Source organism: Euphorbia lathyris, chromosome 1 (genome assembly GCF_963576675.1).
Source record: "Euphorbia lathyris chromosome 1, ddEupLath1.1, whole genome shotgun sequence".
NCBI lineage: Eukaryota > Viridiplantae > Streptophyta > Magnoliopsida > Malpighiales > Euphorbiaceae > Euphorbia > Euphorbia lathyris.
Genome location: NC_088910.1, coordinates 9,551,850 through 9,567,350, shown reverse-complemented (window position 1 = coordinate 9,567,350; position 15,501 = coordinate 9,551,850). Strand labels below are relative to the sequence as shown.

The 15,501-nt window shown below is 33.5% G+C and overlaps 1 protein-coding gene across 1 annotated transcript; it reads right to left on the bottom strand.

The window, feature by feature from the left end:
- Positions 1 to 1,995: 1,995 nt before the first annotated feature.
- Positions 1,996 to 9,266, bottom strand: LOC136221455 (peptidyl-prolyl cis-trans isomerase CYP59-like). The gene is made up of 14 exons (XM_066008893.1): positions 9,048 to 9,266; positions 8,819 to 8,923; positions 8,555 to 8,672; positions 8,096 to 8,146; positions 6,433 to 6,524; positions 6,249 to 6,348; positions 6,023 to 6,145; positions 5,839 to 5,916; positions 5,707 to 5,753; positions 5,557 to 5,612; positions 4,655 to 4,695; positions 3,886 to 3,994; positions 2,902 to 3,040; positions 1,996 to 2,826 (listed from the first exon to the last, which is right to left on the bottom strand). Exons 1-14 carry the CDS (start codon positions 9,143 to 9,145, stop codon positions 2,157 to 2,159), a joined length of 1,827 nt encoding a protein of 608 aa, XP_065864965.1. The 5' UTR covers positions 9,146 to 9,266; the 3' UTR covers positions 1,996 to 2,156.
- Positions 9,267 to 15,501: the final 6,235 nt, after the last annotated feature.

Below are 15,501 nucleotides of genomic sequence, written 5' to 3'. Positions count from 1 at the left end.
TTGTTATCCCTACATATGTCCTGAGTCACTATTAGGATGCATAAACTATCAAACTGCTGAAACTACCTCTGACACCTTATAAAAAAAAAAATTGCGTAGTAAAAGGTACATCATCACAAAACCTTATAATTCTATAATTCTATTATTCATCATCTTCTTCCTCTAAAATTCTGCTAATTTAAGCATCAAATTGAGGTCGTCTATTCTTGGCTCTTCGTTTGACTCTTTTTCTGTTTTATTTCAAAAAGTTATCCTCTCAAACCACCCCAAAAATTCCTCCTCGCATTTTCTCGCATCATAATTTATTAAGCAATTAAAGGTGAAATTGTTATTTTCTAATCACATTATAATAAATGTGCTTTTTATGCTTATTTTGTTTTTGACAAAATAAGCTTTACTTTATCAAAAACAAAATAAGCATAGCATAATCCTATAATAAAACTTACCATTTTAATTATTTACCCAGCGTATAATATTTTTCTAAATTAAATATTTTGTCCATCTTTACATTTTGAGCACTTGATTTTTATTAGTTTACATAATTTTTTAGTTTAACATATTAAATCCCTCATTAATTATTAATTATAATCATGCACGTTAAATTCCTGATTACTAAAGTTTATTATAAACATAAGGTAAAGGTAACAACTCTTAGCTAAGGCGGTCAATTATTAGTCTGTTTGTGGTGTGTGGACATATCCACATATCTCAATGTTATTTTTTCTTCCGATTCTAATAATTAAGAACTGTTTTATTTCAAAAAAAAAAAAAAAAAAGTAAAGGTAACAAAATGATCTTAAAATTTTTGGAAAATATCAATTTGGTCTCAATGTACAAAATAGCATAATTTTAAACTCAATGTTTGTAAAATTGTACCAATTTAGCTTTGGGTAACGGAAATTAAGACTAAATTAGTACCATTTCACAAACATTCAGATGTCAAGTTCCGTTATTCAAGGTTAAATTGGAACCATTTCACAAACGTTGAGACTAAATTGTACTATTTTGTTCGTTGCGGTTAAATTGGCATTTATACGCTGGGTTAAATTGGCATTTCTCTCAAAATCTTGAAGTCATTTTGGTATGTTATCCTTAAACACAAAACTAGTAAAAACGTTATTCGTTTGACAAAGTAACTATTACTTTGTTTATTTTCATCATTGGATTAACTTTACACTCCATCATACAATGGTGAGACAAAACAAAGTACGCATAACCTCTACCACAATTTTAAAGGTTTAAAAATATATTTTTATAGTCTGTATAAAAAATACATATTTTTTTATATGTATGATATAATTAAATAAAACGTAAAACCTCGTTTCAAAACTGTAAAAATTATTTGGTAGAACCTTTTGAATCCAAAAAAAATGATTAGCTTTCTGAACTCACAATTTTTTTTTTCTTAGCTTCCTGAATTCGTTTAAAGTGATCTATTATCCATTTGAATTTGTTTAAAATAACATATTGATTCACTGAACTTGTTTATAATGATTTACTAATCCGTCTAAACTTGCTTGAAATGATATGCGTTTCAATTTATTCAAATCTTCTTACTCTGTCATGCGAAGATATAGGATTAATCCCGTTACTCACTATAAAACCAAATTTTTATTTTTCAAAATTATCATTCACGAAGCGTTCGCTCTATAAACATTCACTTTCTCTCTCCTCACTAAACAACACTTAAACGACCTCAAAATTAAAAAATTGAAAAATTAAAGTTACTTATAATATCATAAGTCTTTGAATTTTTCAATTTCAAGACCGTCAACGCTCATTTTAATTTTGGGTTCCTTATTTTTAGGAAAGCGAAAAATATCAGTCTTCTCCTGGTCGACAAAAAAAAAACCTCAATCCCCGTTTGGACAAAAAAAAATTCTAAAAAATACTTATTTGACAAAACGTGAAAGCTCGGTTTTTTTTTTTAACTTTACATTTAACAAATCGTATCAGTGGAATTTTACATCCATGGAAGTAAAACAAAAAAAAAAAAAAATCTTAAATGTTTCGAAATATATTAGAGGATTTTTCTGCATGAAACAACTGAAATTCAAGGATTCAATCTCACTGATACATTAATCAGATTGAAGTGATGCAAATCAGCAAAGTAAAAAAAAACAAGTTCATGACAAGATATATATATATCTCATACTTCATCTCCTCCTGTCATTCCGATGCCTTCTATCTCGATCCTGCTCGTAATTTCTATTGCTCCGGTCATCCCTTCGGTCTCGTCTGTCATCTCGATCGTGTTCATACTTTCTGTTGCTCGGCTCATCCCTTTGGTCTCGTCTGTCATCTCGATCATGTTCATACTTTCTATTGCTCGGTTCATCCCTTCGGTCTCGTCTATCATCTCGATCATGTTCATAATTTCTCTTGCTCGGTTCATCCCTTCGCTCTCGTTTGTCATCTCGGTCATGTTCGTACTTTCTGTTGCTCGGTTCATCCCTTCGCTCTCGCCTTTCGCTATCTGTATACCTCTTTTTATAACTGGTGTCAGCTCGCGGTTCTCCCTTGTGACTGTCATCGTCTGTAGTTGTTCTCTTCCTATATCCTTCGTTGTTCTCCCGTTCATTTCCTCGGCCTTCATTCTCGGAACTTCTCTTTCTATAATCTCGACTCTCTCTCCTGTCATCATCTCGTTGCTCTCTTCTTCTGTCGACTCTCTCCTCAGTTCTCCTTTCGTGATCCTCCCTCTGTCCCCTGTTTCTGTCGTGCTTGTCACCTGAATCTTTCCTTTGTTGATCCTGATGTCCGTTTCTCTTTCTTTCTCGTGGACTCTCCGGAGCCGGAGTTTCTCCATCGAATACCATCTCGTATCTGTCAAGAATTGATGAATATCACAATGTCACACATCTAGGAACTAACACAACAAAGCAATCAAAGAACACCAACCTAGAGTTATCATTTCCGCCACGCTGCATATTATCATCCTTTATAACATATTTCGATGGTTGGAGTTGGTTGGCAGTCGGATCGCCAGTGCAATCCTTGGCTATGTGATCAAGAGCACCGCATTTGAAACAACCTCGTCCTGCAGCCAAAAAATAGGACCATAAACAATAATTCGAAAAATCACCGGAGCAAAAATAAAGTACCAAGGAGAAAGTAATGTTGCTTATACTTGAACAAATACACTAATTAACATAACTTATGCATGAAACATAACTTTCATTTCCTATTTTCTGCACCCCACACTCGATATTGATTGATCTATCCGATATTTATCAGTTCTCGTGTGAACGATGATCAGAAAATGGTTGTTCCATAATCATAAATAACAACAATATAGTCAAATACTAAATCATATCCAATTATCCATAATCTTAATCATAATGTAGTATAGAATAAATCTGAAACTAACTACTAACTCTCTTCCATATCATAATTCATAATATAAATTCTAAATCTAAAAACTAAAATTCAACCACATCCTTAATTAATTAATTGTGTAATAACTACTTTTCGTCGAGACTAAAGTCTCCATAGTCCATATTCATCATTCATCAAACTATGTAATATTTCTGCCATTCAAAGCTTATTTCCTCTTTTGTTTACTTTGTTTTATCCTAATTTAATTTCAGCCATAGATGATATAAAAAGGGAAAGGTCGAGACTAAAACAACCACTTTTTAACTTGGAACCCTAAGAAACACTGTCTGTGTTATAAATTGTGCTTAGGCACACCTCTGGCAAGGCGCGACGCTAAAAAAGGCATGCTCAGGCGGGCGCATCTTGAACAAAACCCGTCTTTTGGCTTCTCAAGTGACATGCCCGGAGCATTTTGCACCTGAGTCGCACCTTTGATAACTATGTTGGAATCTTAATAGAACAAAATATAAGTTTAATTTAACCATAATGATGAGACCAAGTTTTTACCTTTACCCATTTGGCTGTTTTTGTGCCGCCTGAATTCAGACCATTGTTTCGACACACTCTGACTAAAATCCACATGTATCCTTCTATCATCAATCAAAGCATTGTCCATCTGCAATAAAAATAAACCAAAGCAAGCTTAGAATTATAAGACTAGCCAATGTCAGATTGCACAACAACCGGAACTATCATAGCCTAGAAATCCACAAAAGTAAATAGAACAAATATGCGAGGAGAATCACTGGATCAGATAATAAGGAAGACCAGGGAAAATGCTATCACTGAAAAGCCACGTTGCAAGGAAACGGAAACTTATACGGCAATGGACACCGGAAAAATATATTTGTTAAAATATAGGAAACAGAAACGTGAGGAAAACGTGTAATATATATAATAAGAAAAATTACATGTAAGTTTGCATAATAGGATAGAAAAATAAACATTTTCTTTTATTATTATTTTTTTTTTTTTTTTTTTTGAAAGCTTGAAGGAGATGATCTATAAACGGTTACGGATTTAATGTATGCGATTGACACATGAGGAATTAATTAGGAGAGATAATGTGTCTTCTCTTTCTAGAAATGCATTATATTTTAAGAAACGAGTTTCTAAATTATAAGAAAAGACTTTCCGATTTTCTGAAATTGACCCGAAACGTAAAATTTCTGTTTCTGACGGTTGCGGAAATCGAAACATGGAAACTCTTCAGAATCAAGGTATCCATGCAACATAGCTGGAAAGACAAAAGGTTACTCTGGTTCCTTCAGCATACCTTAAAATATGCTTGTTCGCATGCCTCTACGTTGTCAAACTCTGGCATGAAAAATAAAAGACATCATTATATTTGTTGGTAAACCAAGAGTGAAAACATGCCAAAATGATGGAACACAAATACAGATGCCAAATAACATCAGAAAAAAAGAATATGCTAAAGATCAGTATATATATATAGCAGGTTGATGTATATATAGCAGGTTGAAGTAAATCCTCATAAAGGTTCCAATAAAAAGCTCTATAATTGTTTGGAAAAAGTACAAAAATAAAACCTTGTGGTTTCGCTCGTTTGCAAAGACATCCTTGCGGTTTAAAAGTTTGCAAAGGCATTTGCAAAGACAACCTTTTCACTAAAACCATCCAAATTTTCCTATTAACAAAACTTTAACGGTATTCCGTTCATTTATACCCCTCCTAACATATAATAACATTTTGAAGAAGAAGAAAATAATAAAAATGACTTAAGTTCTTGTTATTTACTGACAGTTTTAGTGAAAAATTCTGCCCGTGTTTGCGAACTCTTAAACCACATCAATGTCTTTGCAAAAGCACGAAACCATTAAATTTATTTTTGTACTTTTCCCTAATTGTTTATCTGCTGCAATTTGCACCAGCATTGTTAAAACAAAGTCCGGCATACATATCAACTGCCACAGCAATGTAACAAACACATCATTCTTAAATCCATGACTTCAATCACGAAAATACTATAACGTAGTATTTCAAAGTCAAATTGAATTATGAAGGCCAAGTAAAATTGTGGAACTCTGAAATCTAACCATCACTCGTCCTTAAGTTACAGAGTACACATTTTCCGGCTGGACAAGATATAAGGTTGTAGCTTATACAAAATTGTGGGAAATTTAGCACACTAACAGATATAAACAATATCCGACTTACCGATGAATGCATAGCACAAACTGTCTCCAGTCTTGAAATCCCGGATTATGTCAGCCCTGCCATCATTCACATATGAGAAATTATTCAAATGAATGTTGCTCAGACACTACATTAAGTAAAGAAAATTGTACAACAGGTTCAGTTACTCACGCTACAACAGTTCCGAAGCGTGAAAAGATTGTATGCAAGTCTTCATCCTGCATCGGAACAGGAACAACTAACATGACCTTACCAAGACAAAATTCGGTATTCACATCAAATAATGAGAAAATAAAAACTCACTTCAGTAACAGGATTAAGTTTACAAACAAAAAGGACATTCTCAGGAGGCTTTATCTCAGCATCAGGAATATCCCCAATCTGCAAAATCAATGAATAAAATTAATCTTATGTACTCTAAATCACAGATAGAATAGAAGATCATATCCAAGTTCAATGCTGTCATCAAAATATTGCAGAGGCTTACACTCTCAAGTACAACTGCACTAGAATGTGCTTCCTTTGCTCGAATGACCTCCTCAAGTTCTCCAATACTTAATTGTTCGTCCATGGGCACCCAATCATCCTCAAGCCGTACCTCATCATCAACCTAGTTACAGTACAAGCAACATTACATTTAGAAACCCGACAGTTTGACCAAAAGAAATTTTTTAAGAAAAAAAGATGCAGATATTACATGAATAAAGTATTACCTCATCCTTCGGTTTCCCTTCAGGAGAGGCGTTAGGAACTAAATCAGCTAGCTGAGGAGGATCATCGTAAGGATCATCAAGAATATAGGTGTGTTTGATTCTGTTCAATTACACTATACAAGTCACTGAACAGAAAATATTTATAAGGATAACATTGCATACAGGCAGTAGAAGAATGACAAACCGGATATTTTTATATGGCCTGTTCTTTGGATCCACATAAGCTTCATTTATCCTAGTTAAAGTTTCAAGGCCTTCTGCAACCTCCCCAAAGACCTGATAGGTAGTTCCATAAGTGTTGTAAAAAGATAACCATATAAAACTCTGAACCAGAGAGAAGCCAACTGTGGATGAGCACAAAGAGGCGTAGTTCCATAAGTGTTGTAAAAAGATAACCATATAATTACAATACAATAATTATTGAACCCTCACTTGTTAAAAATTATCCCCATAAATAATTATTATCCCATATCTAAATTTTATAGTAATCATATATGGAAAACAAGAATACAACCTGCTGAAATGGAATCAAAGTCGACAACAATATCACACATTGTCTTTTTTTTTTCAACCACCGCCTCTTAACAACAATAGCACAATAGGGGCTTCAAAATTTATTTCGCAACTTCTCTCTTAACAATAATAGGAATAAGTTACAAATTTAGCCATGTAGTTATTGGGAGAGAGCGGATTTAGCCTTTACCTACAAAACAATACAATTTTAAGCCTAACATTTACCAGCCAGTGCAATTGTCAAACCTCATTAATAAAAGATGAATTTTTTCATTAATAGAACATGTGTAATTTCAAGCTTTATTGAGTAGTCAGAACACTAGAGGTTGGAGGGTAGCCAGAACATGAAATTGCACATGAGAAAAAAAAAAAAAAAACTTTTCATTAATGAGGCTTGAAATTGCACCATCTCGTAAACATGAGGCTTAAGATTGCACTGTTTTCTACGTGGGGGCTAAATTTGTTCTGCTCCAATAACCATAGGGCTAAATTTGTAACTTATCCCACAATAACATAAATGTTAGCTGCTTCGTTCTATGCATATTGTCCCAAAAGTTTGATATTTATTTGCTTATTCTTGGTCCAGTCAAAAATTAATTAAATTTTATATTTATAAAATTTAGATTTGTAAAAACAAAATGGAGTATGAGAGTTGCCTAGGACCTCTAAAATAATGGAGCCGCCCATGAACACAACCAATCTTCCTGCTCAAGATAATCAACACAAAGGGAAAAGGTGGAGATGGAGAGAGCATATGACTCAAACTAGCAGTGAATCAATTTATTTGAGCTCTTGATAACACAAACCCGAACAATCGAAAAAAGATATCTCGCAGTTCAATGAAAACAATTACATTGTTCCCGGGAACTATCTATTGAAGGATCTTTCTAATAACAAGAGACCCATGCTCAACACAATATATGATGTGAGTTCATCATTTGCACTTTCACTGACAGATGTTCAGGAAGATATGATTTTATCCAAAAAGAAAAAAAAAAAGAACCTAATGACTTGGTAGGCCTTGCCACTAATCTTACCAATGACACTATAAACACAATGAAGAGACCTCCTTGCTACGGAGTCTATAAAACAGCTTGCCAATGCAAATTAAGAACATCTCATGCTACAAATATATCCAATTTTAGAATCATACATGATACCAGAAATCTAATTATGAGAAAGGTAGTTCATGTTCATCAGAGGTTGATGAACAAGGTAGATGAGTTGTTTAACAATATTTCAAACGTCTTTTCCAGCTATATTACTATACTTGACTAATGTTTTCTTTCTAACTCACACATAGAGTAAACTATGTTATTGGAAAGAGCACTTACAGTATGCTTCCCGTCAAGGTAATCCAGATCATCGCGCAATGTGAAATAGAACTGTATATAACAAGTGAGAAAATTAAGATATACTCCGTTCAAAATAAATGTCTGATAGGGGGTGTCAAAAAGAGTTAATGTGTCATAATATGTTCCACGTGATTATATATAATATATAAATACAAAGCGCGCCCCTGACCTATCTTGATTAAGACCGAAAACCTATCTAAAATGGAGCCTAGTTTAAGCTGTCAAACCACAAACGAAAAAGTGGAAAATCAAATTCAGTCCTTCTCTAATTAGCATCTCGCCTCAGCAAGTGCGTGTAAGAAGGCCGACTATAAATAGGCTAAAACTAAAAGACTACGACTAGTGGATTATCTCTATAAACAGTGTTTTCGTGTCACAAATTGACAATCCTAATGTGTGAAAAGAGCAAAGCTAAACAAATAAGAAAATCTTATATACCTGGGAGGCATTTAGATTCTCTCCACCACTGGCCATAGCAAGAGTTCCAGTCTTGACATGTTTCAAATCCAGATGGATTTCGTCATTAAAAAATCGAGCCTGCTCACCATACAGAAATCTGAAAGGAAAGCACAATACAACGAGTTCGAGAAATCAAATACAGAATCACACTTAGAACTGAACAAATCAGTAGGAAATGGAAACTAAACACTGATATCAAAGCATATAAAACTGAAATTAAATCTCAGATAACACATCTCTTACTTGTAAATTGAATCACCAGCAGCTCCCGTACCAGTAGGGTCACCAGTTTGAGCAGTAAAATCTTTCTGAACCGTGTGAAATAGGCTGCCATTATAATACTTAATCCTGAATTCGAAGTTAAACCATTGGTTAATCAAACACCTATTAAAAAAAATTCGTTCTGAAAATCGATCAATCGTTTATTCTCAAATGAAATTAGTTAGGGCTGAGAGAGAATCGGAAGACTTACTTGCAGAGCTTCAAGAAATTCTTGCAGGTTAAGGGGCATTTTTCAGTGAATAAATCCACGACTATATCTCCTAAACTTGTAACTATTAACACTGACATATCCTCTCTCTCTCTTTGTTTGGTTACTGAGAAAATAGAAGAGAAGAAAGGAAAAAATCGAAGAGAATGATTTGAACTGTATTTTCTCTTCTTCTTCTTCGGCTAACCAGAAAAGCCTGACCTTCTCGGCTTTTCTTGCTTGCTAATCGCAGGTTCATTCGGGCCATGGTCCATCCGAATATCCATAACCCGACCCGATTCCTTTTAAATTTTAGCCTAAATTATAAGAGTTTAAGTAAATAATTTAGGGGATGTATATAAGTATACATTATCATTGTTATCTAATATTATAATTTTATCATTAAATGGTACAATGAAGAACTACGTGACTGTTATAAGTATTCATTCATTGTGTATGCATCAGTTATATATTGATAACGTGATATGAAATTATGTATATTAAAGGTTTCGGGCGACGATGGAGATGGATTTGATAAGTGCTCATGAGCACGATGTATTCTAGTTCTTACATCTTCTAAGTCCTGCAAAATAAATGAACATTTGATCGAATTCTAGGCAAGAGATACTCTTTTAAGCTTTTTACTTTATTTCTCTAAGTAAAAACTGACTTGTATAAAGATTATGATGAGATTGAATGTTACATTTTCTCAAGGGAGTTGGAACTCTTTATATTAGGAGTAAAGACTTCGGGTGCGTTTGGTATGCCGTAATGCAATGTAATGTAATCAAGGTTGTAATGTAATGGAATGGAATAGTGATTATATTACCATGTTTGGTTGACAATTATGATGAAATGTAATAACCATTACAATACTTATATGTTCCTAATTAAATGCAATTATAAAATTTTATTTACATAATTAAAATCAACGAAAAACGTGAAAAATCGAATCGAAATCAAATACAAAATTAGATTAACTGAAATCAATAAATAGTTTTTCTCTTTTTCATATTTTTTTACATTTTTCTCGTTTCTTTTAATTTCCATTTTCAAAAAAAAATCACCGTTTTTCTATTTTCTCCTTTTTCCAGTTTTTCCTTTTTTTTCATTTTTCACATTTTTTCGGTTTTTCGTTTTTTTTTCATTTTTTTTCATTTTTCTCATTTTCAATTTTCATGTTTTTCTACTTTTTGCGTTTTTTACAAGATTGAGATATGAGATTTGAGAAATGAGAGATTAGATGACAATGTAATGAGAATTCAAGTCATTTTTCTATGTAATGGAGCTTACAAGATTTCTTCAACAAAATTTAACTCAATGTTTTCTCATTCCATTACAATGAAATTGTAACATGTAACCAAACATGGTAATGAGCCTTCAATGTAATGGTCATTCCATTATGAAGGTCATTACATCTTACTAAATGGCACCTTATAGTCTGAATAAGAGTGAAACTGACTCTGTGTTTGATAATGAAATGGAGCTAAGAAAGTCGGTCTTATTTATTAATTGGCTTTATCTATGTGCAATAAGGGTTCCTAATTAGAAGATGACTCGTTAAATCTATATTATGGGAGTAGAAAATTTTGGAAGCACGAACGAGTGGGTCTTCTGACTTTTTTAACAAATTTAAGGAGGCTACGAGCAAATTACGGTTATCCCGTTTATGCCCATCAAAATGTTGAACAATTAGGGATGCAAAGGGGGCGGGGCGGGACGGGGCGGGGAATGCATTTACCATCCTCGTTCCCGACTAGTCGAGGATTCTCCGTCCCCGTCCCCGTCCCCGTCCCCACGAGTTAGACGGAGATAAATTTGTCTCTCATCCCCGTCCACACGGGGATCCCCATCCCCATTTAAAAACACTTTTTCCCTATTCCACATCTCCGTTCCTGCGGGGAATCACCATTTATATTTAAAAAATCAGTATATATTTCTTTTCTCTTCTCCTTTCTAATTCTAGGTTTTGTTCGAAATAATGGCAAACATACTATGCATTTAGTTTAGTTTAGTTCAGGTTAGGAAAAATATCTATTTAGTCCTTGGTTGATATTTTATTTATCACATTTAATTTTTTTTAAATAAGTCTATTTAATTTAAGTTAAATGTTATAAATTATAATATTTAAAGTATAATTTTAATTATAATGGAGAATAATTGGGGATCCGTCGAGGATTCCCCATCGGGGATTAACGGGGCGGGGTCGGGAATCCCCAAGGGGCAGAGATACCATTCCCCATCCCCACTCCATCCCCATCACAGGGGATAAAATTATCCTCATCCCCGTCCCATGGGGATTCTTATCGGCGATTCCTCGTCCCCATCGGGGCGGATCACCGATGGGGACGAGGAATCCCCGCCCCACTTCCATCCCTATGAACAATACGCCCAAGAGACTTCTCAGAGTGTGCCTCATAGCCCTACCTTACCTCATCGTCCTAGAGTAATAGGAGGTTTTGATAGACCGGATCTCGTTGTTTGTGATACGATGTTAGCAACAACGTCTTTTGACTTGGCATATTTTACTAACATCTTCCCATAGTTCAATTAATGTACCATCAAGTACCTTCGTCCTAATGAAAGGGTGAATAAGGCCCATAAGTGACATTTTTCCCTATAAAGCCAATAGGTTTTTGGCAGGTTCATATATCCTCTACCTGGTGTCTTCGATCCTCAATCATTTTGGCATATGTCTTGTGCATATCCATCTGATCACATGGAGAGAGAGAGTCACCCGCTCTTCATTAGTTTTGCTGCAATATGGATATCTCACTCACCAAGTGGATATTTCATTATTTTGCTCATTCGGATTAGGAACCGTGCAAATAATCATTTGTCCTTTTATAAGAAGGCATATTACTATTTTTCTAAGTATCCATTTATGGCCTTGAAAGGTTGGACTACCGACTTCCTTTTTATTTGGGAAGATGGTAAGATAAATTTTTCCACCTAATGGAACCTCAAGTGGATATCTAACATTGTCTAAAAAGATAGGTTGAATGCCACAAAACACAAGTCCATTAGCAAGTTGTTGTCTATATTTGCCTCTTATTAGGGCTTGGATTTTTCTAATGAGTCATAATCATGTTACCTTCCCTTAACCATATGAGATTCGGCAAGATAAAGATACCATTTTCGTAGAGAGTTTGAACATGAGTTAGGTATCTCTTATCTTACCATTTGTAATCTCACTCTTCTTATTCCTTTTCACGTGAATCTAAGTCATGGAGGGTTCATTTGTAGATATGTTGAGGAAGGTTATGGAAGGATGGTCTAAGATGATGCATGTTGCTTGTAAAACATATAACAATTTTATAGGACCAATGCAGCCTATTGCAACAAGTAATATAGTTCGTAGAACAAGTTGATCCATAAGGAATAGTATCTAATTACCAAATCTACTAAAACTCTTTATCATCTAAGCAATTATTGAAGTAAAGATTGATTTTTAAACTAAAAAAAATAAAAAGTAATTGGAAATAAAGAACGGGACTTGAAATAGTATTTTGATAATGATGAATGACAAAAAGGATTTCAGAACCTTTAGTGTTTATGAATCTATAACATAAGCAAAACAGTGTGTTGAATGGATTAGCAAAAGACGATGATTCTCCCAAATAAAAAGGTACTTCTGGACAGGAATCACTACTTCTACTTACAAGTATATTGAGGGTCATTACTTAGTTAGACAAAATCCTTAATTATACTTGGAAGGCATTATAACTTTCTTTCACACTCATTATTGTTTGAGCATTAAGAATAATCGGTTCGAGAGATGGTTAGTTGCACATAAGAATCTCAGTGGATTGAAGTGTATCTTGCGGGAGAGATATGGTTTATTAATACTCGGTGCAGACATGCCATTTTCTCTCAAAGGACAGCGCAAATCAGCGTGCTTCAATCCACAAATCCATAGGCTACTCTAAACTCTTATCTGTGTTAATTGTTATCAGTTTTATTGTTGAATTGTTATTGTGTACTTGAGTTTTTTGGTGTGCTTAATATTTATTTTTGGTCTGTTAGATAATACTATTTCTAACATTCTTTGAGAGAAAAAGTTTATTATGGACCTTATTAAGTCGTTGTCTAGCAAGCCTGAAAATTTTACGGGTCAGAATTTTCTTTGTTGGCAACAACAGGTGAAATTTTGGCTCACTAAACTAGGTCTCTTTTCGGTGATCTTAAGCAGTGATAAAGAGAAAAATTCAACTCCTAGGAATATGATAGAAATTGTTGAGTCTAGTAGTGCGTTAGGATCTAGGGATAGAGATGATTTTAATGATAAGGATATTCGTTGTCATGGTCGTATTTTAAGTGTTCTGTTCGATAATATTTATCGTATTTTTTGTCATACCAAAACTGTCATTGAGTTGTGGGATTCTTTAGGAAATAAATACGGCAATGAAGAAAAGGGTTTAAAAATATACTCAATTGAAAAATTCCTTGATTTTTATATGGTTGATTGTAAAAGTGTTTCTGATCAAATTCATGATTTTGAAAACATCATTTTTTATTTGAAAATTAAAGGCATTGATTTTTCTGATATTGTACTTGTCTCTTCCCTTATTAAAAAGTTACCACCCTCTTGGTCCGATTTTGCTAAAGGCTTGAAACAAAAACCAGAAAGTTTTTCCTTTGATGATTTAATTGTTTCCTTGAGAAATGAAGAGAAACATCGTATTACTTTTAAACAAAATTCTGGTTTTCACGCAAAAGCTCATACTGTTGAAAATGTCCATAAGCCTAGGCCCTATAATTTTTAAGATAAATTCCCTTAGCAAAAATTCGGGTGGCAATGGCAATTTTAACAACAATAAACCAAAAATTAACAATTTTAATTAGAAAAAGAGCTTAGAATGTTGGGTTTGTGGAAAGACCAATCACATTGCCAAAAATTTCGAACGTCAATGTCAACAAAGTAAAGGACCAACAGTTCAAAAACCTCAAGCAAATATGGTGACCCTTGAACCTAGCTCCCATCCCTCATCTCAGAGGTACTTTGTCTCTAGCCCAGAGTTAAATATAATTTTTAAATCAAATGACTGTTGGATAGACTCTGGTGCTAATGTACATGCTTGTGTTGATAAAAGGTTTTTCTTCTCTTGCCAGGTTTCAAGTGCCAGATATGTGAGTATGGGGAATGAGAGTGAGGCTCAAATACTAGGAGAAGGACAAATAAAATTAGAATTATCTTCAGGGAATTCTCTTGTTTTAAATGGTGTTCTTTATGTACCTAGTTTAAGAAAAAATTTAATTAGTGCATCTTTATTAGATCAAAATGGGTTTAAACTTGTACTTGGTTCAAATAAAGTTGTTATTACTAGACATGGTACTTTTTTTGGAAAGGTATTTGGTCAATGGTTTATATAAATTGAATGTAGTGCCCTTTTCTGACAATAATAAAAAAGTCTTCTTTTGAATCTTGTATTACCGTTGTTGAATGTTATAATTCTTGGCATGATAAACTTGGACACATAAATTTTGACATTATGAAAAGGATGATGAGTTTAGAATTAATCCCAAAGCATGATATTAGCAAAGAGGAAAAATGTCAAATATATGTTCAAGCTAAACAATCTAGAAAACCTTTTAAACCAGTGATAAGAGAATCATCGTTATTAGAATTAATTCATAGTGATATTTGCGATAGCAATAATGTTTTGACACGTGGTGGTAAGAGATATTTTATTACTTTTATTGATGATTTTTCTAAGTTTTGCTATGTGTATCTGATTAATTGCAAAAGTGAATTGTTTGATAGATTCAAAGCTTATAAGGCCGAGGTTGAAAACCAACTTGATAAGAAAATAAAAAAATTTACGTTCTGATAGAGGTGGTGAATACACATCAAATGAGATGAATGAATTTTGTGAATTTCATGGTATCATCCATCAAGTCACACCTCCATATTCATCTCAATTCAATGGAGCAGCAGAAAGGAAAAATAGAACTCTTATGGATATGGTTAATGCTATGTTGCTCAGTTCTATTTTAGCTAATAATTTTTGGGGTGAAACTTTACATTCTGCATGTCTAATTCTTAATAGAATTCCTTATAAAAATAGTGATAAAACACCTTATGAACTTTGGCATGATAAAAAAAAAACCATCTTTAAAATGTTTAAAGGTGTAGGGGTGTTTAGCAAAAGTCAATATTCCTATTACTAAGAAAAGAAAAATAGGATCCAAAACTATTGACTGTGTTTTTATTGGTTATGCTATGAACAATATATGTTATCAGTTTCTAGTTTTAAACTCTGATATTCCAGAAATTTCTAGTAACACTATTATGGAATCTAATGATGCATGTTTCTTTGAAAACATTTTTCCTATGAAAAATAAGATTTCTAAACATGTAGAAATGTGTTCTTCCAGTTCCAATCCTGTGTTTAATGACTCTCAAACACTTAGAATAAGCAAAAGAAAAAGAAAAAATAAAGATTTTGGTTCAGAT

Excerpts from the sequence above, each read along its gene's own strand:
- LOC136221455 (XM_066008893.1), bottom strand. The coding sequence starts at position 9,145 with ATGTCAGTGTTAATAGTTACAAGTTTAGGAGATATAGTCGTGGATTTA. Across the intron at positions 8,147-8,554 it reads AGAATCTAAATGCCTCCCAG|TTCTATTTCACATTGCGCGA; the intron begins GTATATAAGATT and ends TGTTATATACAG. Across the intron at positions 4,696-5,556 it reads TTTGTGCTATGCATTCATCG|AGTTTGACAACGTAGAGGCA; the intron begins GTAAGTCGGATA and ends TTTTCATGCCAG.